Source organism: Maniola hyperantus, chromosome Z (genome assembly GCF_902806685.2).
Source record: "Maniola hyperantus chromosome Z, iAphHyp1.2, whole genome shotgun sequence".
Lineage (NCBI taxonomy): Eukaryota > Metazoa > Arthropoda > Insecta > Lepidoptera > Nymphalidae > Maniola > Maniola hyperantus.
Window position 1 is genome coordinate 4,461,764 of NC_048564.1, and position 27,423 is coordinate 4,489,186.

The following is a 27,423-nucleotide window of genomic DNA, read 5'->3' on the forward strand; positions in this document are numbered from 1 at the left end:
CATTGTCAAAGCATCATAAGTCGACAAATACCGAAAATGGTCATTACGAAGTCGAAGAGACAACGCCGGGTGGCAAAATGCATACAGTTACGACTCTCTTTGTCACTGGAGGTTTTGATGAGACTTGTGCCATAGAACAACGAACAGCATACCTTAAAATGGCAATGAGACTTTCGGCAAGTTTTCGTAAAGCCGGCGCGAAGTCTGGTACGTAAAAGTATTTCTTTTTATTACATTACTAGCTTACGCTCACGACTTCGTCTGGACTACACAAATTTCAAACCCCTATTTCACCCCTTAGGGGTTGAATTTTCAAGAATCCTTTCTCAGCAGATGCCTACGTCATGATAGCTATATCTACATGCCAAATTTCAGCCCGATCCGTCCAGTAGTTTCAACTGTGCGTTGATAGATGAGTCAGTCAGCCACCTTTTCCTTTTATATATTTAGATAATTACATTATTTAATTTTTTTTTAAAAAGCCTTTATTATTCATTATCTTAAACTAAGTGGTTTAAATTTTTTTTTAATTTCATTACTTAGGTAATAATAATAATAGTATAATATTTTTACAAGTGTTTCTTAGTGAATATCTAAAACTTCAATAGATTTATTTAGCGTACACAGTCATTTTCTTATTACAGTCTAGTTTATTATATTTATAAGTTATATTTTATATTAATTATATTATTGTATTTGTTATTTAAATGTGAACTTACCCTTAGTTCAAAATGATAAATAAATAAATGTATTTTGTTCGATAAATTGTGACATGTATGCAGGGTGAGTCAACATAAAGTGAACGTATGAAAAACTAAACACTGGAATATCAGTACAATAAAAAATATATTGAAGTAATAAAAATTAAGGACGGATATGGCCTTATTTTGATGACAAATATATAAAAAATAACACTGAAAAAAATAGTAGATTGTACAACAGATGCATAAAACGAGCCATTTTATTCGAGACGTTTAACTACCCGAGCCGAGGGCGAATGCAGATATTTAAGTCGAGGATAAAATGGGTTTTATGGCTGAGTTATACACGCTGCTTTTCACCTCAATTGCGAGGAAATGAAGCAAAAGTCAAAAATCAAATGATTTATACAAAATAGGTGGTAACATGTTACTCTTATTGATGGTCAAAATTGTTAGCTTTTTTAGATGATATAGTGGTGACAATTAATTACGTAAACTTAACACTAAAACTACGACGGTTCCAAACGCGCCCAAGTCTGGGAAGGGCCCACACCAAACTCAACCGGCACTAATACGCCACCGCGACCTGCATAGCATAAAAAGCAGTTTTAGTCCGCTTACAGCCAGCATAAAGAAGAACTTTACGAGCATGAGAAGTGTGAAAATCTATTTTTCGTAGACTTGTTCATTTTTTAAATTGATAGATTTTTTTGTTGAAATTTTTGCCGTTGCTACATTTTGACATTACCTGTTATTTAGAACTGCATTTTTCAACATACGCCACTGGGTAAAAAAATACGTTTTCACTTCTCATGCTTGTAAAGTTTTTGTCTCCGGTATTTTTAAAAATCGGAAATTTTCGTCGCTTTTAATTTTTTTGTAATTTACAAGTGATGCAGCCTAAGATATAATTATTCTTTCCTTTCACTTGTTTCCAGCATTTTCTTCCGTGATTCCACTAATAGTACCTAATTGTTCAGACTGCTTTTCAATAGCATCAACGGCAAGGTTCGTGAGTTCAGTATCACGACAAGCTCAGTGGATTCCAAAAATCCGTTTAGTACAAAAATATACAATTCAAACTTCTAATCTTTACTTATTAATTGTTCTAAGTTATAACTCACAAATTCTTTACCAAATATTATCAAACAAACTTATTTTGATAGCTAGAAAATCGTTGTCGGGTGCTTGATTTAAAAAGATTTCTTTGCTTTGTATTCTTCAGAAAGTGTCTTCAGATATGACACCAATTTTGTATAGCTTTCAATTTTTATGTTATTACTAGCTGCCCCGGCGAACTTCGTACCGCCTAACAGTCGATTTTTTTTCAGGAAATTTTCTAAATTTTTCTCTCCGTTAAGAACCATCCCCGTACTTCAAGGAATATTATTTTAAAAAAAGAATTAGCGAAATCGGTTCAGCTGTTCTCGAGATTTGCGATGAGCAACACATTTAGCGATTCATTTTTATATATAGAGATTATTTGCATTAAACTGGCGCTTCCAGCATAAAGTAAATAGTGTAGGAAGTTTACTTATTTTAGCCAATTCTTGAAAATATGTTAAAAACACGGCACCTGTAAAAGTCTGTCTGCTAACTTTGCACGACCCAACAGATTAACCGATTTTGATGAAATTAGCTTACATTCAATTTCATATTTTCATTGAATTGTAATAAAATATTTCCAAAATCTTTAATTTTTACCTTTTATACTACAGGATCATTCGTGTCTGTCTGTCTGTCCGTCTTTGCTCCGAATATACTGGACTGGTTAAAATGATATTTCTACACATAATTTCTGTGACAAGGGCAGGGCATGTACGGTAGCTACATAAATAAATTTTGAATATGGGGGTCACCTGTTTAAGAGTGCCTCCCTACCGAAACTGTTCATTAGATCTTCAATCTACACTGATAAATAAAATTGAAGTGTCAGTATGTAATTTCGAAATAACTACTTCAAATTAAGCTCATATGGTTATGTGAACTGTACCATATCTAAGTCACAAGTTTTAAATTTTTTATCTGTCTGTCTGTCTGTCTGTTTGTACGGGCTAATCTTCGGAACTGCTGAATTATTTTGACGGGACTTTCAGAGACAAGGATTAATCAAGGAGTAACGTAGGCAAATTTTTTAAACGCTTTTCAAAAAGGAGGAGTTGTGTTTTTCTACCTATACCTATACACCGAAATCTCCGAGATTTCTGAATCTAAGTATTACTTTATATTTTTTATGGAAATTTGAAGTCGGTTTATTCAAAGGAACTTATCACAGTACGTATCATCACTTAAATATTTGTTATTGATAAAAAAAATATTATTTGTGTTTCTTCATTTATATAGTGTAATAACACAGTACCAGTTTGATTCGCGTTTGTCTCATTCTGTTGCGGGCCACTGGCCAATGAAACGTGTGTGCGTCGGCTACCATATTTGAAATTGAATAGCAACTCGCACGGGTCTTGCACAATAATGTCGAAGCAGAGGGCCTGAGGCCTACACTATTTGTATAGTGTTACGGTTCACGAATCGGATTTTGATGGTGAAATTACTGTTGATGGATAAAAACCATGGTAAGTGTTTACCATCACTTTCAGAACCTATTTAAGAGTTCAATTATTAAAATACAGTAATGTTCATATTATATTAATAATACGGTTAGGTATATCATTAATATTCAATCCGATAGCGCTAATGTATGCGGAAGTTGAGAGATTAAAATTCATATTCGATAAATGATATAGTTCAAAAGCATTTCAAACGTTCTGCGACTAACTAGTGAGTTTTACACATCGACGTTATTGAACCACCAATTATTAACCAACAAACCAACAATCCAACAAAACAAAAAACCAACAAACAAACATACTTTCGCATTTGTAATATACCTACGTAGCAGCAGTCGGGACTAATACTTATAGTTATCGATCAATGAAAGAACTTTAGAAATCGGATGAGTAGTTTTGGAGATTACATCCTTAGTAAGTAACAACTGACAAACTTTACCTCTTTAGAATATTAGTGTAGATGACAAAAAGTTTAGACGCTTTTCCTGAAATTTCCTAATGATACAATCTAGCAACTTGCCTTTTACGCCAGTTTGGTTTGTAAAAGAAGCGTGGAACCTTTTCATCATCATCATCATCATTATCAACCCATCGCCGACTCACTAGAGAGCACGGGTCTCCTCTAAAATTAAGTAATAGTACACGCTAACACTGCTCTATCCCACACATTTTGTTTCTCAGAAAATAAGGAAAGTCTGGCGGCAGGCTCATAAAAAAATTCCGCAATCTATTTTGGACCTGCCTTTACACAAGTTTAAAAAATTTATTAAAAGTATGCTCCTGGAAAAAGCAGATTACACAATCGAAGATTATGTTATTTATAAAAGAGCGTGGGTTTGATCGGCAGCTCGTTCCAGCAAAAGGACTGCAATGACTTTTGTATATAGAAGAATATTAGCCACTAGCTTATGCTCGCGGCTTCGTCCGCGTGGACTGCACAAATTTCAAATCCCTCTTTCACCCCCTTAGGGGTCAAATTTTCGAAAATCCTTTCTTAGCGGATGCCTACGTCATAATAGCTATCTGCATGCCAAATTTCAGCCCGATCCTTCGAGTAGTTTGAGCTGTGCGTTGATAGATCAGTCAGTCAGTCAGTCAGTCACCTTTTCCTTTTATATATTTAAGAAGATGTTAAAATAAATAAATAAATAAATAAGCCTTTTATTAACTGAAAAAAATATAAATAGGTATACAGAATCTAATTTTTCTAGTAGCAAGGTACTCACACTTTTCATACTTAGTTGAAACAAAATTTATGTTCTATGCTTATTTCCTTATTTTTAAACTTTCAGTGATTTTACAACTAATGAAGATAAAGGATACACGATTATAGACAAGTTTTACCTCATTGTTACCTAGGAAGGTACATCAAAACATTAGAGAACTTTTGTAATCAATGAGATAAGTTGAACTTGTAACAATGTATTTAGATGACGTAAATTATTCTATTTTATATAGGAACATTAAATAATATTTGAATCTAGGACGACATATTAACGTTTTTAGAAAACAACTTAAATTATGCGATTATAGAATAATTTACATTTTCAACATAAAATCTTTTATTTACTTATTTCTAACACAATAGATAGGTACCTACCCATTTCATTTAAGCCTACTATATAAAAATTATTACATATCTAAACTATTTTTATACTTTCACAGATATTTTAAAAAGATTTGTACATTTATTTCAGTAAGTAAAGTAAGTAGGTATAACACAAATATTTGTATGATTATAATAACATTTTTCAGTGTAGATTCTATGTTTGGTACAATATTTCTTTTTGACAACTTCTTGATTAAATACTATATTAATTTAACACTTTGCAATATAAACTTAAGTTACTTTTTAAAAATATAAGTCAATTGTTGTTTTTCAGTCCGCCTCTAAGGCGTAAAGGCCTCCACTAGTTTATTGACTATATTGTTATAAAACTTTTAACTTTATTGTTATAAATTTTTCTTTATTCTTAATTGAAACTGGTGGGTTTTGGTCTAGCCCTCCCACGGTGACCAACCGGATTGAAGAAGATGTTAAATGATTAATATTCCCTTTTCCTCTCAAACTAAGCGTTAGGCTTGTGCTAGGAGTAGGTACGACAATAGTACAACGGGCGGGGTTTGAACCGTCGACCTTTCGGTTTTTTAGTCCACTCCTTTACCGGTTGAGCTATTGAGGCTCTATTGGCATAATATTGTATATCAAATTTTTAAAAAGAGATAAATTTAAATACAAACACAATAAGACACAAAATACAAAACTATAAAACGCGGAGAACATTGAATGAGCTGTTCATGCAATGCTCTCTGCGTACTTCAGTAACTCCCGAAACAAAGTTATCCACCCGTCATTAATGGATCCCATTGAGCATAATGATGTTTTGGCAATAATTATCTGACTCGTTTGTAGTGGTCTGACTTTGACAATAGGCCTCTCCATTAAATCTATGTGATAAAGTGATACCAACTTAAGATAAGCTGTACGTTCAAAGGTCCCTGTGCATTCCGGGTTTCAAGTTATTTGGACCTAATACTGAGGGTTGGACTTGATACCCATGAAATATTTACGGGACAATCTTTAAAGTTCCTCCTTCCTCACAAAAAAGAACGAATTAAATCTGACTGCGCGTCAATGAATTATAATTAAGTACACACTTTGACTTTCATCCCCTCTCCCAAGGGAACCATGCTGAATTTCGGGAAGGTATCCCGAAATTCAGCATGTTTAGTTTTAGCTCTTAGTTTGAACTCAAATCATGCTAAGTTTCATTTGAATTAATTAACTAGTTTTGGCGTGACGCGCGGCCAAGATACAGACAGAGAGAAAGACAAAAATGAAAAAAATTACAGTTTTGGCTGCAGTATCGATTATAGAGTTCCGCCAAAAAAAAATGCCAAATTCAATATACAGAAATGGACCAGTTACAGGTTTATTATAAGTGTATGGTTTGTACAATATCGTATTCAAATAAAGTTACCGTACTTATTGTAAATTTTAAATATCTTAAAAGTTTCGACTTCATATTCATTAGATACTTTGATTTCTCTCATTCAAAACTTCCACTTTTCGAAAAGTAGAACCATTGTCCCTTCTTGAGCTCTTAGCTCTTTTACCCTGCACTTTGATCGTACAGGTTTGTATTTCAATCGACCAATACACTGTCCTCCTATAAGATAAGGTCATGGCTTAATCCCGGCACGACTTTATGACGTAAACGTTCCGGAATTCAACCTTAACATTGCTTCAGATGAGCGTAGTATAGACAGTAATTTAAATATAACTTCGGATCTGTGCGAGTGCGGCCAGCGTGTCGCCGCCCTAGTCGAATCGGCCCCTTGTTAGCCAACCATGGGGAGTGGATTATGTGCTTATTCTGTTTAGCAGTCTGGTTGTTTGTGTGTTTGTTGTTTGATTGTCGGTGCCTACGTTCCCTCGTAATTGGAGGCTCCAATGCAAAAAGTGTTTATAATCCAGTCAAATTAGACATTCAAGGTTACATGAATTCGCACAGAGCTGAAAATTCGTAGTCGATCCGACATTTGCAAAAAATATATTCCAGGTCAAGGTTCACAAATATGGGTGTTTTGCGTTTTAAGTTTTATCATGAAAATATGTTAAACCAAAATGTAAATCTTGCAATTATTTATCTATTGGCCCCGTGTCATACCAGGGAGACAGCAATAAAAACCGGGAGCCGCAGCAGAAACTGCTGAAAACGGCAAGCGGCGCAAGTATGCCTCTCTCATCGAGAGTTACATTTTTGTTCCGTTTGCCGTGGAGGCCCTGGGGCCATCCATGGGTCTTAGTGCAAAAAAAATACGAGACATTTCACCGCGATTAATAGTTTCATCTGGTGAAAGAATGGCTGGCTTATTTTTTTTCGCAATCAGCCTGGCTGTCCAGTGCGGAAACGCAGCCAATATTCTTGTTAGATATTAATAATTAGATAAGGCTAGTTTTAAGTTTTATTGTAATACTAGCTTACACTGGACTTCATAAATTCCAACCCCCTACTTTACTCCCTTAGGGTTGAATTTTCAAAAATCCCTTATTAGCGTATGGTAGCGTATCCCATAATAGCTATCTGCATGGCAAATTTCAACTCAACCCGTACAGTAATTTCAGCTGTGCGTTGATAGATCAGTCAGTCAGTCACCTTTTCCCCTTTTATATATTTAGATATAAGGTCTAAGATATTAGGTAGGATATTGATTAATTTAATATAGTTTTCTCCAGCTACTTTTCGCTCATAATATATTTATTGTTGACAGAAGCGGCGTCGGAGCCCGGTGTGAGCGCCGCCAGCCCCGGCAAACATAAGAAGGGAATCATTCCGTAAGTGCACCTCTTTATTATATCCACCAGCAAACTAATACATTCATCAGAGATGACAATCGTTGCCTTTATAGGTTTTTAAGAGCTTACTGCGATTCGGCGTTTACTACGTTGTAAATAGTTTTCATTCAGTATTTGCACGCTGAAATGGCAGAATGATATTATGAATTGTATCTTTTTTTGTACCCATATTCGTGCCATTGAAACTATCTATTTTGCAGAGCTTTGATGGTATAAAAAACCGGCCAAGTGCGAGTCAGGCTCGCACAATGAGGGTTCCGTACTACAGTCGCATTTTTTCGACATTTTGCAGGATAATTAAAAAACTATGATGCATAAAAATAAATAAAAATCTGTTTAAGACTGCACAGGTGAAGACCTTTCATATGATACTCCACTTGATATAGTTATCTTACTTAGAAAATTCTAACTAATTAAGTCAACGGGAAGTACCCTGTAGGTTTCTTGACAGACAGACGGATAGACAGACAGACAGACAACAAAGTGATCCTATAAGGGTTCCGTTTTTCCTTTTGAGGTACGGAACCCTAAAAATAAATGGTATCTACAATTTTTAGGTCAAAATTATACCGCTGGGCGATATCTTATGTAACAGGGATTTTGAAGTACACACAACGCGTATCCATATACGGAGCTTAAATCGAGTAGATGTATAAATAATTAGTGTAAATATCTCGTCTGTGTTAGGCTCGTGTAAATCACCTTACATAATCCTAAATTTGTCTATTGGAGGCCTGAGCCCACTAAGTGGCATGGCCTACCTGACATATTTCCCCCTAACGTATAACGTCCGGCATTAACCATTTACGAATCAGTCGGATGCAAAAGGATTCGAATCGTGGAAGTGGCGGACGGTAGAATTAATTGACACAAAGGAGATATGTGTCGGCACAAATACGGCACGGTCCATAGCTCGATATTCAGTCTGCATGAAATGTTAGGGAAACAAATATTAGTGAAAGGCTCGAATCCGTATCAAACCCCAAAGGGTTTGGATGCGCATAGTGCACTTCTCTCTGCAACCTCTGAAACGTACTTATTCCTTATTGCAGAGATGTGTGACGCTTTTTTATTTATTACATAATGGTAGCGGGTTACAAGCTTTGATATTCTAGTGGCTAAAATGTTGGTCGTCTATTCCGTAGATAGGGGGTTCTATGTTCGATCCCGGGCACGCAGCTCTAACTTTTCGGATTTCTTCTTCTTCCTGCGTCGCGACCTCAATTTTGAGGATCGTGGCTCCCTTTTGATATAATCTTTGCTAAGATGTTTTTCCATTTTCCTCTGTTTCGCGCCGCGTGGATTGCATTGCAGATAGGTGTGTCGACCGCCTCTTTTATTTGGTCTACCCAACGTCTCGGGCTACGTCCGCGGGATTTTCGGATTTATGTGCGATTTAAAGCAGTTAAATATCACTTTAAAGCAAGCAAAGGAAAACATTGTGACGAAACCTGAAAGCCTAAGAGTTTGCCATCATTTTCTCAAAGGTGTGTGAAGTCTGCCATTCCGCACTTTACCGTGTGTGTCCGGAATCGAACCCGTAGCCACCCGAACTGGAGGCCGACGCATTTATCACTAAGCTATCACAACTTTTTCATAATGCAAATGCACCTGTCGTCTGTAAAGTTGGGAACCGATTTCGTTCTAGTTTTCACCAATAGATAGAAGTAACTCAGAGGTTTCTATATTCATAATATTGAGAGTCGGTCTGTGCGAAGCAAACAATAAGTCAGCCAGTTTATAATATAAAACACAGCTAAATTGTTTGTTTGCAAGAATACCCCAATGTCTTATGCTCTAATAAGTAATTGATGGAAAATTGGAGCACTTGAGGACTTGTCATTTTATTGTTTCATCCTGTCGTCGTCAATCAGGTATATCACAGCTCACAACGTATGGTAGGTCAGATGTTTGATAAGTGATAAAAGCGGAAAGGTCGTATTATGGTTCTTCTACGTTGCCAGATTATGACAAACAAGACCTGACGGTATAAAGTAACTTTTAATTTAAACTTTTAACATTTTCTAATGATAAAGAGAGCTAAGTAGGCTTGGAGTTTAATTTTAACACATTTTTTATTTGATCACGTAGATCAAATAAAAAATGTGTTAAAATTAGGAGACCCGAACCCGACAAAGCTCAACGGGTTTTGAAGCTGAAGTGGCAATGGGCGGGGGCACATAGTTCGAAGAACTGATCGACGTTGGGGTCCCAATGTGCTGGAATGAAAACCTCACACTAGAAAGCGCAACGTTGGCATGGTAAACCCTCCATTAGGTCGTCAGATGTCATCAAATAGGGAGGCGCTATACGCATTACGCAAGCGGTGTTCTTGTGGAAGGTCCCATAAGAAAGCTATGTCCAGCTGTGGACGTGTATCGGTTGACGACGACGACGACGACATTTTATAGCATTTTCTTGAAATCATCTTTAAACACGTCTGCCACTTAGTTTATAATTTACTAAAGTTGTAGCTACTCGTACACCAACTAATGCAAAATGTCGTTTCTAAACTCAACAGTTTGAGCTTTAGGTAGGACGTTAATATGTCATCATACATATTATAGTAGGTACGCGACAGGGTGGTAATCGGGAAGGGAACGCCTCGCACACTCGCACAGATCCTTTACCGGATTAGCGCGAGCCTCCTACCCTGATAGTCATCTCGACCTGTCGCTTACTATATGTGCCGATATAGTCAGACCAACAACTGTGTTTTAAATACAATTAGTACGCGACAGGATGGTAATCGAGAAGGGAACGCCTCGCACACTCGCATAGATCCTTTACCGGATTAGCGCGAGCCTTCTACCCTGATTGCTATCTCGACCTGTCGCGTACTATATGTGCCTATATAGTCAGACCAATAACTGTGTTTTAAATACAATTTGTGTGCCTTTTGTTACTAAGTAAATAAGTACGAGCATATTTTTCTATCGTGACTGGCTGAGATAGCTTAATAATTCTGGGTATATCGCTATTATGACGTAAGTACCCTCAACGAAAAGATTTTTGAAAATTCAACCTCTAAAAAGGTCAAATAGAAGTTTGAAATTGTATAGTCTATGCAGATGAAATCGAATTGGCATGCAGATAGCTTATTATGACGTAGACATCTGCCAAAGTAGGATTTTTGAAAATTTAATTCCTAAGGGGGTAAAATAGTGGTTTGGAGTAGTCCACGCGGACGAAGTCGCGGGCATGGTTATAAATGAAAAGAGCTTTAATAATAACATAAGTTGATTTCAGTGTACGTTTGAACGGAGTTTTCAATCGGCGGTTTTAATCCTTCCATTAGCTAAATCCTATTTGTTGTTGTTGTAATGCTTTCCCAGCCCAAGCAATTTTTTACTATTTGGAAATAAACTTTACCTGTATTTCACTTTGCTTAGAGAAAAATAAATAGTTTTGCTCGTCTTGGCGGGGGCACTGCCGAGCCCCCTAATGTGCCAGATTTTTTTTACTATTTCAATTTATAATAGGGTGGTTGGTCTTTGGTGAATTCCATAATGTTTTCTTGACTGAAGAATTTACCTTTATTTCGATTTGCTTAAAGAGAAATTAATATGCCGGAAAAGTTTTACTACTTCAATTTATAATAGGTTGGTTCGTCTTTGTTCAATTCCATAATGTTATAAGTGTTATTTTTTTATCTATATTGACCATTTGATGATACATTTTAAATTAACAAGTCTAAATCTAATGCTATCCTTTTCCACAAGAAGAATTATCGAAAAGGATAGCACTAAATTTACACCTGTCCATTTAATTTCGAGATTGTGTACAACAGATTTTCCACTATGTCCCGTATAAGTATTCAGTGTACAATTCGAACCGTGCCTGTGCCTTGTTTGAAGGGCTTCCGAGTCGCTCAAGCGGCTTGATGGCAAGCACGTAGTTGTGTGTTGTTTGTTTAAGGTGACGCAGTACGCTCGACTGAAACTGTTTGCTTTTCACTTGACATTGTATGAGAAAGGTGAGAGGCACGATGATTTTCACCAAAATCTAGAGTTTAGGAAAAGTATTTTTGAGAAAAAACTACTGAGTTTATGTTTGCAAAGTATAGTTATTTCCACTAATGAATAAATAAACTATGTCTAATGTTAAATTTCTTTAGAATTTTCATACCCCTAATCTTATTTGTTTACGCCCAAAGTTGACATAAATTTAGTGTTAAAATAGGAATCTTTTGAGGCTTGTAACTTTAAAATCAATATTTTTTTCATAGCTTCATATATCAATAAACCTAGATAATAACGAGATTAACCGATATAATATTTAGTTTTGAGCGTACAGTATCAAATAATATAGTAATTACCCTCCTACGTTTGTATGAAGAAAGCACCGCCCTGAGCTCCCTTAAGCAGCTTCATGCATCCGTCAAGCAGCTTTAGCAAGCAATAAGCACTTTCTCATTTCTCGAACACTGTCCGAACTACGTAAAAATGTAAAATCGCATTAATCACGGTCAAGCAATGCTTGACTCAAGCATCAAGCAAACATTGAAACATTGTCTCGGATCTTCACCCTTTTTTAATTATTTATTACTGTAAAAGAATATTAGCCAAGTTTATCGTGATGACTAATATTCCCCTTTCCCCTCCAACTAAGCGTAACGCTTGTACTAGGAAGGAGTGGGTATGACAATAGTGCAACGGATGGGGTTTGAACCGGCGACCTTTTGGATTTCAGTCCGCTCCATTAACCGTTGAGCTATCGAGGCTCTCAACTATGTTGTTGTATGAGTTTTGAATGGACAGGAATTTAATAAGTCTTTTCTTTGTATATAGGTGCCTACTGCCTAGTTACTTGCGAATAATTATTACTTTAGAATATAACATGATCGATTAATTTATCGTTGAATGTGGTTGCTTGTAATGGCCACTACTGATATGTCATCTTTTGTTGTATTTATATCCCTTACAATGATTGGTATTATTAGAACACATTTGAATCGCGTATTTCATTATATTATAGTACTTACTGTATATTTAATATCGCTGATTTACAAACGAAGAAGAAGTGCCTATTATTATGATTTATGCGCACAGAAGAGTTTTTCACTACCTCTCTTGTTTTGTACAAACACGATTGTTTTGTATAAAAATAAAATAAATAATGCTTACTGGCGGGTATGGTTTTATAAGGGCAATTCAGCCCCGAGTTGCAATAGGTTTCATTTTTCCTTTTACTAACTCAACCCGATTTAATAAAAGGAAAAATGTAACCTATTTCAACTCAAAAAAAAGTAGTAAGCTTAGCCTTTAATGTTACTAATACTTACTTATCGTTACAAAATGAGAGCGATTAGTTTTCATTGTCTATGTGTTTACAATAAATGTGTTTTAATGAGACGTAATGTTAAGTGTAATGACGTGAATTATTGTAATGGGATCGTGGTATCCGCTGTTCAGTGGATGCGTCACGTTCGGTTGCACTACGGTTTTGGCGATGGGCCCGACGCGCGGGCGTGCGCCTCGCGCCATGCCAGTGCGGAGCGCGCGCCCGCCGTCTGCGCGCCGCCGCCGGCCGCTCGGCTGCGCTCGCGCCCTCTTCGTTTGTCAATGTTTTGCGACACGTTTCCTGTCACCTACCTACCGAACGATAGATTACAAACTTATCGCCGTAATCTTGCCGATACTGCTAGTCCCTCCTCGTCCCGGTCTCGGTCGTCTACTATTTTACTTTACGGATTCGTGATAACACTGTTTGCTGTGACACTATTTGTATGACAGTTGTTTGTGAATTTAACGCAGTATTTATGCGAGTGTGATTCTGTGTGTGATGTGTCCCATGTTTCATGTGCGTAAGGATGTGGAGCCAAATTATATTCTCGAAGTGAGTTAATTGGTTATTTAACCCCCGTTTGCACTTTAATATTGAAGAGTACTCGGGAAAAGTCTTAAGATTGAATGAATAGTTAACTAATTAGAAAAGGTTAAATAATATAGGAATATAAAATAATTATATAAAACTAGCTTATGCACGCGACTTTGTCCGCATGGACTACAAAAAATCAAACCCCTATTTTACACCCTTAGGGTTGACTTTAAATATGAGATGAGCAAATGTTGCTAACTTTTTTTCGTTTTGTAATATATTGTGAGAACAAACAATTGTACTGATATTTTCTTTAAGTATCTTTAGTCAAACATACACATATGGTAGGTAAGTCCGTATAATCATGATTACATGTATCATAATCGTGATAGTAAGTTTTATATCAGTTTCGTGCCACTCATGTTTGATTTAGCGGGCTCCTCTTCGCACAGTAACAAAACGAATGGAAATTTAGATAAAAGATTTGGGCCTACGGTTGATAAACCTGTCATCCTTTTACCTACCAGCTTTTTGCTCCATCATCGGACCTTAAGAGAAGTTTCCCTGGCGCGCTCCTAAGCGTTCTGCATACAAACATAGTTTAGTTCTCATTTGAATATTATTTAATCAAACTCAATGAAACGGGCTTTCGAATGTATTTTGGTTAGTAATATTACTTTTTTGTCTTGTCTCATCTGCATAATATAGATTAATGTGCAGCATTTAGACGAGACAGACCAGACAAGCTTAAGTAAGTAAGTAAAAGTAAAGTAAAATATGCTTTATTGTACACCAAAAACCAAAACAATAGACATATAACAAAGATAGCATGTACAATAGGCGGCCTTATCGCTAAAATAGCGATCTCTTCCAGGCAACCTTAGGGTTGAGGATATTATAAAAATTAAAGAAAGCGGAAGGGGTGTACTAATTAAATAAAGTAAATATACATAATATACGTATGTATATATATATATATAAATAAAAATACAACAGTAAATAAGAGAGGAATAGACGACAGATAAGTGGAATAAAAAGTAAAAATAAATAAATAAACACATCAAATGGAGGATAAATAAAAGACCTTCAATTTCGTTTTGAAAATTGATAGTGATTGAGACTGTATGATATCCAAGGGGAGAGAATTCCATAGCAGTATAGCGGTAACAGTAAACAATTTAGCATAATAAGAAGAGGAGTGTGTAGGAACTTTCAGACGTAGATTATTTTAAGAACGAAGAGAAAAAGAGTGTATATCACATACGTACTCAAAGCGTTCTTTAAGATAAAAAGGAATGGAGGGATTGAACAGTATACAGGAAAGAAGATGAAGAATATGAGTATTCCTGCGAAGACGAATCGGGAGCCACTTGAGCTTACGGCGGTACTCGGAGACACTTAAGTGTGTTAAATACCTATGTGAATTTGTTTTTTTATTTAAATTTATATAATAAATAATAAAAAGCCACATACAAAACAGTGCCTCCGTTTAAGCGTTACCATACCATATATACAGGGTTACAGGAAAATAGGACACGATCCCGTTAAGGGGTTATAGTACAGGACATTAGCTATCAAACGACCCCTAGAGTGCTTATGCGAAAGTGTATCGTTTTCGAGTTATTCATTTTTTTATTTTTTCTTGGTAATTGCCACCTTAAAAATTAATAAAAAAAAAGGAACAATGTATTTCATCAGATTTTTTTTATTTCTTGCTAGTACATATCCTTGTTAATAATAAACAGTTATAAAACAAGAAAAATCTTCAAGCATTTTAAAATTACAGCCCAAAAACTGTACAAGTTTTCGATTTTTAAATTTAATTCTAAATAACTTTAACTAAGCAAATTTTCTGTAAAAAATACTATGGCACTTATTATAATACTAGCTGATGGTGGATTCACATTTTTCAAAATCCCGCGGGACTCTTTGATTTTCCGGGATAAAAAGTAGCCTATGTGTTAATCCAGGGTATAATCTATCTCCATTCCAAATTTCATCCAAATCCGTTCAGCTGTTTTTGCGTGATTGAGTAACAAACATCAATACTTTCACAGTTATAATATTAGTAGGATTGACTTTTATAGAGGGCTTAGAAGAAGAAGTTTATACACGCGCCGAACTTTCGGTCGCGTAACGCGTCGCGTAATGTGTCGCTTGCTATGCAAAATACATTGAATGTGTTCTAGCCGAAATAATCGCCCAACAGAAGGTCGGCGCTACGCCGAACGCATCAGATATTTAGTAGATGTGTCATAGGTAACTTAAAAAAATTGCGAGCTTATTGAACCTAACTTTCGGCGCCATACTTTCGGCAAGTGTGTCGCTACACTAATACAGAGTAACTGTGACTACTGAAAATATACAATAGTTCATATCGATCGTCGCCCTGAAAAAGTACACAACAGTAGCCTGTAAATAAATATTGTATATGGTTTATATGTGCGTCCGCTCGCTCAAGTTTACCTTCACGTTGGGGCTCGAGGAAATGTGGAAATTTAATGTATATTTAACAAAGGACTCTCCAACACCCGCTCCATACGAATGTAGTTTAATTTATTTGAGCAACCAAAGTCAATTTTTGTGGGCACGATTTAGAAACTAATGTTGATGTCTATATCTGATTTTCGTAAAAATGTTTAGTTTTAAAGAGCCTGTGTAACTTCAAAACAATTAACGGGAATCCAGAAAACCATGGACACAGATATTAGTTCCTAGCATGTATCTACAAAATTTCATTGAATTTTATCGGTTAATATTTAAATGAAAACCAAACTATGTTTATGTTTGTTTGGACTACGAGTCAATCCCTCTCGAACTTCGATAAAACTCGAGTCATTGAAAAGGGAAATCAAAATATTCTAGGTTCTTTGACACGTCAGCTCCCTTTTGCATTTATTCAACGCAATCTAGTGCTAGGTATTTGTAGTTACATATATGCTATTTAGCTTATGCCTGCGACTACGTCTGCGTGGACTACACAAATTTCAAACTCCTATTTTACCCCCTTAGGGGTTGAATTTTCAAAAATCCTTTCTTAGCGGATGCCTACGTCATTATAGCTATCTGCATGCCAAATTTCAGCCCGATCCGTCCAGTAAGTAGTTTGAGCTGTGCGTTGATAGATCAGTCAGTCACTCACAGTACAAGTCAAGTCACCTTTTGCTTTTACATATTTAGATTTTAAACCTAAGTTAACCAAGTTTATGACCGTTATTCTGAAACATACTGATAAGAATAAGCACTTACTAGTTATATTTATGGGGACAAGTATATTATAATACCTGAATAACAAATAGTTTTTGTACACATAATACAAATAAAATATGTACATTTATTTATGCCGGGCGGAAGATTACACCCCTGTCTGTGGCAGGGGAGACTTCATGGTTGTCGGGGCGACAACGTCGCTTTGTGCATTTCTACCAACAGTTGAACTGGTTTCAAAAAACTCCACTAATTAACTATTGTGCTATGGCGGTAACGTCACAGTTCACAACAGAGGAAACTTCTAACAATACATCGAGCCTTGACGTCAAATGTTAGTACATTTTAAACAAGTAGTCCTAAAGTAGCCCTGTTTTTGTTTGATTTTACGGCACCAATAGCCTAATATTTGACATATTATTGATTTAGGATCAAACCGAGATTCCCTCACTCTAGTTCACTCTGGCAACGTTATGTGTCCATTTAAAGAACCTCGCCAGTACCTCATAAGTACCAGTATGAAACTGCCCAGCAATTTATATTATTACCGTGCTTGGAATTGCTGCCGTGCTTACAGAAATGAGCCGATTGACTTTTGTGTTAATAATGAAAGAATTGCCGAGCAATCGAGATTAAATAGTAGATTGTACAACAAGGGCATAAATCGAACCATTTTATTCGAAACTTTGGCTCGGGTGGATATTAAAGTCGAGGATAAAATGGGTTTTTTGGCCGAGTTATACACTCTGCTTTTCACTTCGATGGCAAGGAAATGAAGCAAAAGTCAAAGAGTCAAAAGTCAAATTGATTTATTCAAAATAGGTAATATATTACTCTTATTGATAGTCAAAATTGTTAGATTTGTAAGTTGATATTATAGTGGTGATATTTAATTACATGAACTTAAAACTAAAGCCACGAGGGTTCCAAACGCGCCTAAGTCTGAGAAGAGCCCATAACGAACTCAGCCGGCACTAATACGCGACCGCGACCTGTTGGTGGAACTCCTATGATATTTCACCTCTTCTGGTTATTGTTTATGCCCTAGCCATACATCGATAGATCACCCATTCCGCAGGTACAATGTCCGAGGCCATCTAATAAGACGTCAGATATGTAGATCAATCACTGCGCTAGTTCAAGGTTCGACCCTTTAACGTGACACCAACTGTAGTTTACATGAATAAGGTACCAAGAGAGCATACGAGCATAGGAGGCTAGGCTCAGGCATTATATAAGTTTCCATACGCCACTTTATGCACGAGAGCATAAAAAGCAGTTTTAGTCCGCTCACAGCTAGCATAAAGAAGAAAGAACTTTACGAGCATGAGAAGTGAAAAATATTTTTAAATTGGTTGTATTGTATAGGTATATTATTTTCAAAAATATTATTGCGATATGAATGTATGAATGAGTAAGCTACGAGACCATAAAACCCCTTAAAGTTATATTTTTCACCTTTTTGATTTTCCGGGATGAAAAGAAGCCTAGTATCAAAAACGTCTTTGAAAGTTTTTAATATCGCCGACCGTGGCCTTCGCTTATCGTTAACAAGATAAACCATGCTAATTTTCATTGTTCCACATCACACATTTTAATACCTCTACCTGTAATGTAATGTACCTATATTACTGACAGTACAGTACAGCTGTTATACTCAATATTATTATAGTGGTTTGTTTGAATGTAATTTGTTATAGTCTATTTTTTTAATTCCAGAGACTAAAATGAGAGCTAGAAATGTCAAACTTAAAAATAATGATATTTTAACAAAAGTAGTTGTCCTCACGGTTCCATCCCGACCTGTCGCGGTATAGTACGCGACAGGTCGAGATGGAAATCTGAAATAAAATGCTATTTTATTCGAGTGTATTTCCCATTCGCTAAAATGCAAATCTAGTAGATGTCCACATTGCTTAGCGAATGCGTTTTGTTGAAGCGAAAACTCAATAGGACCAATTAATTTCACTACGCTTCTAGTTTGACCGATGCGAAGCTCTGGCGCTAATGAAGATCGACCCGGCGCAAGATTTAATTAAATCGGCATTCGAAATGTTATATTATTTGAAATGGAATATAGCTTATTTCACACTACGGGATATAAATTTTAATATAGTTTATATAATATAATATAACGGGATATATATTATAATTTATATGCTGTTGTTGTTGTCGTTGGGAACATCAATATTAATCGATGGGGACTTTTCTCAATTCATTGGTGTTCCCAACATTCGTACCAATTTTTAGCCCTATGCGAATTATTGTAACCTTAAATGTCTATTTTGACGTGACTATAATATTATTTATATCCCGTAGTGTGAAAGAGCTTAGGAGCTTTAGGTTTAACGAACCTCAAACAAGGAAGGCCTTCTACTACAGGCGCAGTTTATGCCGTTGGTGTTTCACACCAATTAAGTACTTTCTCTCAACATCTAGGTACATGTGTATATAAAAAATATCTTCGAACGAAGCATGTAGAGTAATTAATGATTAAATGAATTTACCTGTACGTGAAGTTCAATCATAATTACTCGAAGTGCTTCGTTCGAAGATATTAGCAACCCTCCCTCCCTTACATGGACAAGCCAGTCCCTAGTGAAACATATGTGGATAATTTTTCTGAACAGCTCAGCACTCTCCAAACTTAATGATGTAACCGTAGCAGGCCAAGGTAGAGCCGAGGGGTTGATTTTTTTGCCACATTCCTCTCAATCAAGTGCAGACGGCGGGTCCTATATGTGGAACTACATGTGTATATAAAAAATATTTTCGAACGTAACACTTCGAGTAATTATGATTGAACTTCACGTACAGGTAAGTTCATTTAATCATTAATTATATTTTTCTAAAGTCTCAATAGTTCAGCGGTTGAACGAATCGGTTGTATTAGTGGGAATGGGCCCGGTACCTCAGGGTTTTAATTGGTATGTAGAGGAACACAGCGAATCATCGCTATTTAAGCCTACTTATAATAAAACTGAAACTGGAATTTCTGTACGTGAAGTATATTTTGAAGAAGCATTATTATCGATAAAGAGCCCAAAACAGTATTTTTTTATAATCTGTCTGTCTACTCTGCACGCTGAAACTATAGATTGTATTTGATCGCAACGTGACATACTTAAAAATAGTAGCCCGGGTCAATATATAGGATAGTTTTTGATCCCAAAAACAATGTCCACATATTATAGGATAGCTTGTATCCCAAAAAACAATAGGAATCATTCGGAATATCGAATGATAGTTTTTCGATGTCAACAACACTGTCAAATCTTACTCGATTTTGACAATTCTGTCTTACCAGGTACCTATTGTGGCGATCAGTGTTATATCTGGTTATATCGTAGTAAAACGTAGACGTAATACGAAGACAAAATGTAGTATAATAAATACACTTTCTTTCCTGGCCTCTTAATAACTGGTTGATTCCGGTAAAAAAAATAGTGCTTAAATTCTTAGTGTAATTCAATTTTGGTTTCATTAGTCATTGAAAAAATTTCATGGAGAAGGTTATATATATATGAATTTTAATATAACATATTCATATGTATCTATGAAATTGGTACGCTCACCCAGACGGAGCCGTGGCAGATAAACTAGTGATTTAATAAATAAATCTCTTTATTCGCTAAAATATAAGGTTCACACTTCACTGTATTAATTTGGTCTCTAGCTCTTAAAAAAGCGAAAACTCTGTTATGGCAATGAGTGCCTTCTATATTACATTGGAGCTTGTTTGCATTTGCTAAATAGCGGTCCGTTCCTACTTGTCGTGTGTCGGGCCCGGATTTTAATCGGATGTTCCAGTGGCAGATCATTTTATATTATGAAGCTATTCACACTTCTCTGAAACTGATTTTGTATCAAAATGTTCTGCCACTAAAACCTCCGATAAAAATTCTGGTCCCACAGCCGACAAGTGGGAACGGGCTGTTAGATTAAAATAGCTAAGCAATAGACATGCAAAAATAAAGATAATATATTATGTGAGTCTACTTTGGGTACTGTCGCCTTGGTTTGTGCGAAAACTATGTTATGTTATACGTAAAGGTAGCAAAAATTTAGTAATTACTATGCTTGAGGGTTATACTATTTACTGTGACGATAACGAAACCTAGTTATAAAACAACGTAGGATGGCCTCGAAGCTATTAGAACCATGCTAAATAGTACATATATTATTCATTTATCGAATCCTTCAAAAAACTTGGTTTTTCTGACGATCCACACACGATCACTTCCATTAATTACCGGGGCTAGTGAAGCGCAGTACAAACATCCGAAATAGCCCTTTCGGGTGCGTTGGTAGTGTGTTTCAATTTCTTGATATAGGAATACTTGAATATACTCACGCTACATCCTTAAGATATTTGTGTTTCTAACTTTGAACTTTTATTCTGATAATAATTAGAACAGATTTGTATATTAAAAAATTTTCGCGTCCTCTACACCTCTGCTATAAGCAGTACAAACTAAGTTAATTACATGGATATGATATGATTATTCTTTGTTCACGCTTATTAAGGTGTTAAATAATTTTTGAAACTCCCGGCAAGCTGGGACGGTACCATAAAAATAGTTAGCATCGTTATACCATACCATGGGAGATATTGTTTAAAACTCCAATGTATAACAACCCTGCAAACAGCTGATCGCGCAAATGAACTCGTAAAAAACTTATGTGAACTCGAACATTAAGTTATTTATTCTAAACCGGTTTAGAGTTTTCAATAATAAAAAAATTCGAAAACAGGTAAACAATTTAAACATTTGCCTCAAACCTTTTTTTGACTATTTTACAAATCTTGGAGAGAGAATTTAATATTAAGACGGGTTCCTAGAGAGAGGAATTTAAAATTTATACGAGTTATGCAGTTAGTGTATGTCGTTACAGGCGTAATACTCGCGGTAGGCAAGGAGTTTAATGTACCTACTACTAGTAAGTATTGAAAATTACTCATGAAAACAAAATTATATAAGAGTCCAAACTCAACTATCATGCCACATGCCACTTACGCCAGTAGGGAGCTCCAGGGCCCACCTACACAATCAGGCTCATGTCAATGAATTTTATGAAAAATACTCATGAAAACAAAGCAAATGGGTCTAAATTCCACTGTACTGCCACGCCATCAGAGAGTTCGAATGTCTACCTCCCACCTCCTACTGGAAGAGGGTGGTCTGATGTCTGTCTAATGTCTACCGTTTCTATTCAAGCCACATGTTACTGCAAAATTTCAACGAAATATCAGTTACATGTCAGTTACCAATATCGACGGTATGAACAAGTCAATTTAGTAAATAAATCTTTTAAAAAGTTTTATTGACAGTGGACTAAAATTACATGATTTTCACCTATACTAGACCGCCAAAAAATCATTTAAGCAACCTTAAGGCACGGTAATGTTATCTATACTTAAGGCGCCGTCCTATTGTCATCGCACGCGCGATGATGCGATGCGATTTCATCGTGCGATGAAAGACAATATGAACGCATCGCATGATTGCGTGATCTTCAATAGGACATTCAGTAGAACACAGTTTGTTTGAACGCACGGACGCGCGATCATTTTCGTCGGACGCACGCATCATCGCACGAGCGATGACAAGAGGACGGCGCCTTAAGGAGTTCAACTATTATTTTTGGGCAACCTTGTCCTTCAATGCAGCCGCCTGAAAAATAAATCTTGTGCTTGTGCTATTTTATTTAAATATATTATGTTGCCAAAAATTAAACATTTAGGCTCCCTAATAAACATGTTTTGCTTTTACCAGATTAAATCTTTTTTGGTGACAAATTAAGCAAATAGCACTGAAGTGCTCAATCCATTACGTTTCATTCATGGATAGCTCGTTAAAATAAACCGAATAATCTATAAATGGATACTAATCCATAAATGGATTTGGCTACACTCAATTCGGATGTGTGCGTGAAGCTTTTGTTAGCCTTAACCACGATGTGTGAGGCTTAATTAGTATGCTAAAGTGGAGAAGACTGTAATATTTATAGTTCGAAACTCCGAATCTGATTGATTACAATCAATGGATGGAGATATATGATGGTCATGGCACTGTAAGTGTGTGTATATTGTATGTATGTTTGTATTTATGTATGTTCCACCGTAGCGCCTAAACTAATGAGCCGATTTTCATGAATGGGGGTGTCAATTGATTTGTTATTATAGTTCTGGTAGCATAGACCATATTGTATCATCATGATCAACTCATTATCGGCATACTACTGAGCCGGGTCTCCTGTCAGAGTGAGAAGCGCTTAGGCCATAGTCTGCCACGCTGGCCTAATGCGGATTGGCAGACCATATTGTATATCAACAACAAAAAATTCAAAAAAATGAGAGGCTGTGAATTTTTCTGCTATCATATCGAGTGGGATGTCGAATGAAGGAAGAGAAAATTCTTAGTTCATAAATATTATAGTTCCTACATTATTAATGTGTATATACCAACGATAGAACGATAATATCTCAGGATTTATTAAGTAAGAGTAGTCGGGTTTTAGCTTGAACTTTATCTTGTAAAGAAAGATTATATCGTGTGGCTCTTTTCTGTCATTCTACCCTTAGGTACTATCAGATTTTGCACCCTTAGGGGTTGAATTTTCAAAAATTCTTTCTTAGCGGATGTCTACGTCAAAATAGCTATCTGCATGCCAAATTTCAGCCCGATCCGTCCTGTAGTTTGAGCTGTGCGTTGATAGATTAGTCAGTCAGTCACCTTTTCCTTTTATATATTTGGATTAATTTCGAATCCAATATTTTCAGTTTTCACAAAGGATTGGAAATTGGTGACATTTAGATTTTTCTCTTTACTTGTGCCACAAGACTTCCCTTCATTCCAATTTTCAAGATTGTAGTTCAATTAGTATTCGGTAAATACCCCGGTTAAGTTTTGATGATAACACGACAATACGCTTAGCAGTAGTTTTAAGTTAAACTAGAATCATGAAACTCTTATCAAGCCGTTATAGCCTATTGGTTAAGACGTCGGCCTTTTAATCGGGAGGTTGGGGTTCGATCTCGGGCCAATAACTAGAACTTTTCGGAGATATGTGCCCTTTAAGCAATTAAATACATATCACTTGCTTTAACGAAGGAAAAACATAATGTTCTCATAGACTTGTGAAGTCTGCCAATCCGCACTTGACCAGCGTGGTTGACTATAGTCAAAACCCTTCTCATTCTGAGATGTGGCCTGTGCTCTGTAGTCAACCGGTGATGGATTGACCATGATAATGTTGATCACAGAACCTGTTTAGTTTAAACAACTTTAAACGATTCATTCAAGCCATTTTTGAAAAAAAGGGCACACAGAGACAGGCGGCACACAAATGGATATCAAAGTGATCCTAAATCCTTTTTCATTGTGAGGTAAAAACAGTCAAAAACCTAGACCTATATTAACCTTGACAAAGTCCTTTAAGAAATGATTGGTTTCAGAAGGCGGTGGATTCCGCGCCCGAGCAAGTCGCAAGCTAAAGGCGAGAAGTCACCCGCAGCCGCAGGGTCAAAGTCACCCGCAACCTCCGATAAACCATCCTTGAAGAAGGTGCCATCTGAAAAGAAACTTAAGGTTCGTCATCAATACATAGTATAAAAAAGCAAAGTGACTAACTTACTGACTCGTACACGCCCAGCCCAAACCTAGAAAATGAGATTTTACACAGAGGTTCTCTTTATAATGTAGTTAAAGAAAATAATTGATGTACGACGGGTCATCTAGGGTTCTACATACATTTATGTTACACAACGTGCAAATCGTGTTGCTATAGTCGCCGCAATTTCTCGCTGCACGCGGGGCAATACAACGTGTTTGGCGTAGTGCTACATCAATCACGCGCTATCGATATAACTAAAATAGTGAGGTAACGTATGCGCTTCGAAACAATTATAAGACGATCAAGAGATAACGGTTGCTTTTATTATTAATTTGTTAATGAGAGTAATTACGAAACAGTGAGTATGTGGATCGTAAATAGCGAATTATTTAATTACAATAATGTGGTAAAAAATTCCGAGTCATTATTCATTTCCTTTCATTTGTTCTTTGAAGTTTGAATAATCAACATCATGGAGACTTTTTTCCATAATAATATTAAATCTGTTAGTGTAAATATTCATCGATACATACAAAAAAATAAGACATGGACATAATATGTGTAGGTATGATATAATGTTTTTATTTTAATTTTGTAAACATTTACGATAATACATATATCGATACTTGTGTTGTGCGTCACTACGTACAGTGAGAGTGAGCGCCGAGTATGCTTCACTGTGCTCGCTCTGTTTATTGCCTCGCGTGCAGCGACAAATTGCGGCGACTATAATATGTTAAGTGTTCGCTGTCTTAGATATTTGTAAGTATATATATCTACTCTATCTTTGTTACGATGTATTTCAAAATAAATAACAGCTTCTCGATAAAATTGTTAAAAACTATATTAGTTATCATTTCTTCGCCTAAACGAATGGACCAAGTCTCGCAGTACCGGTGCCGAGTCAAACAGGCACAAATACTGGTCCAAGCCGGATAAGAATTACTCCATGAGAATCTGAGATACGGTGTTTTTAAAGACGTGAAGCAAGCTTTCGTTTAAGAAGTTATGTTACTAACCAATCTAACCATACATTGGTACTTGTAGGGAGTTAAATATCGTATATATCTTTTTATATCTTCGTCTAATAATAATAATTTATTTTCTTATCTTTTCTTATATTATCTTTTTCTACGTAAAGACGACCACGCTGACAAAAATTTGTGTTTCAACCAAATATTTTTCGCAAAATATAACGGTCAATGCAAATTTTTATTGCAGTTGACGGAATTTTTATGGACCTAGTGTAATAATGTATATAATATCTTAGCTCCCGTACGTTGAAATCGTGCGCGTGGACGATATCGAGAACAACGCTGTCGCTCTGGATGACGCCGAGGATGATGGGGCTGACGTCGAACTGCCGCCTCCCATGGAGCCTATACAGGTAAACCTTAAACTTCAACTTAATTACAGTCTTGACAAGTTTAGGTATTTTTTTAACACTAACATCTAGCTTTACAGGATTATTCCCAATGCGCTAGTGTAACATAACACGTCTTAAAAATCTTAAATCTAATGTAACATAAAAAATACCTATGAACCTTATCTAATTATTAATGAGTTATACAGCTCCGTGCTACATGTTCTATAGAGCCATACTTCAATGCTTAGTTTAAGTAAATCAATGTTTTTATTATTTTAGTTATGAATCATAAAAGAAATATTAATAAAAGATAAAAGATATTGCAAATAGTGATCTACGATCTAGTATTCCAGGACCTTCCGCAATGAGTCTGAATACCCCTTCTAGATTCTCGAATCGAATCGCGTTGTTTTGCCTTCGAATATTTATCATGAAACTGCGTCCATTTTCTCGAAGAGTCAAGTCACGCCGAGCTAAATCGAATCTATTCTTATTACCTATTTATTCAATGTGACTCGATCTATTTAAGACGACTTAATTATCAAGGATTGATCTGTTAGTTCTGCGCTCATTGCTTATACAGGTATATATTAATTAAAAAAACTGCTAATGTTTAGGACTGCTATAATCTATAGTCCTATTTCATAAGAAACTTTAATAATGGTTAAATTTTCAACTCAATCGCTCGGAAAGGATTTCTTTGATTTTGGAAATCTGCATGGAAATCTGTCCATTTTAACCGTTAACGTGAAAGTACTTTTGTATATCGAACGTCACGAACCACACTACGTTCACTAGATATAACTTGTACCCTGCCGTCATGTTCGCACCATTGCTTTGTTTGCTTTATTTTGCAGAATTTAAGGTTTGTTATTGCGAGATTTGCAATGGTGCCAACGTTACGTCAGGACAGGAGACACACATAAAGTGTGCGGTCGGTACGGTCTAAGGATGGTGATCTAACTTTTTTCTTTCTATAAAAAAATAGTTATCACTCATAGAAACGTTCAGAATTGCGATTATATTCTTCAACCACTCGTTTCGCTCATAGTTCAACCTTAGACTCCTTCGCTGGCTCAGAATTCAATACGCGCCAAAATAACAACTTTGCAGCCTTGCATAATAATTAACTATTACTGTTTTATTTTTTTTCCGTAGCTATAGAGTCATTAGTTATAGCCTTGGTGATATAAATTAGAAAAGGTAAAGTTTAAGCACTTAAAGAGCCTGTTTCACAACCACCAGATAAACATTATCAAACAAATAAATTTGACATTTTGACAGATTCCCAATACGTAAAAACTATCATAACGTCAAATTTATTCGTTAGATAAAGTTTATTATCTGAAGATTAGTATCTGGAGGTCGTGAAACAAGCTCTAACCCCCCGTTCCCACTTGTTATTTGCCGTTTGTCGTTTATTGCTTGATCTTCCAGTGGCAGTACATTTTGACACAAAATCGGTTTCTGACAAGTGAACAGCGTCATATAAAATGTTCAGCCACTGGAATATCCGACAAACGACAAGTCTGTCGTTTGTCGTTTAACGGGGGGTAAGTGCAGGTTTGTATGTAATTTACACTTGATACGCTAGTAACTAAATAATAGGTAACACGATCTTACTACGGCATAATTAATAGGTCCCTGATTACATGCAATACGATGACCGAAAAGGTATTCCGTTCAGTAGATAATAGTGTAACATATTACTGGTTTAGGTATACTCGTATCAGTGATTTAACTCTATAAGAACATCATTTTCTAATTGAATACAAACAGTAGTTA

General features: G+C 36.0%; 1 protein-coding gene across 6 annotated transcripts in view; it reads left to right on the forward strand.

The window, feature by feature from the left end:
- Positions 1-27,423, forward strand: part of trio (trio Rho guanine nucleotide exchange factor) — a 145,923-nt gene that overhangs the window by 83,795 nt on the left and 34,705 nt on the right. For 5 of the 6 annotated variants that reach the window (XM_069509008.1, XM_069509012.1, XM_069509013.1 and 2 more), the window contains 3 exons: positions 7,544-7,607; positions 24,115-24,247; positions 25,543-25,659. In XM_069509008.1, the coding sequence (XP_069365109.1) occupies positions 7,544-7,607; positions 24,115-24,247; positions 25,543-25,659 (314 nt within the window). The remainder of the gene's footprint in view (positions 1-7,543; positions 7,608-24,114; positions 24,248-25,542; positions 25,660-27,423) is intronic. The other variant, XM_069509011.1, reaches the window with a different exon arrangement.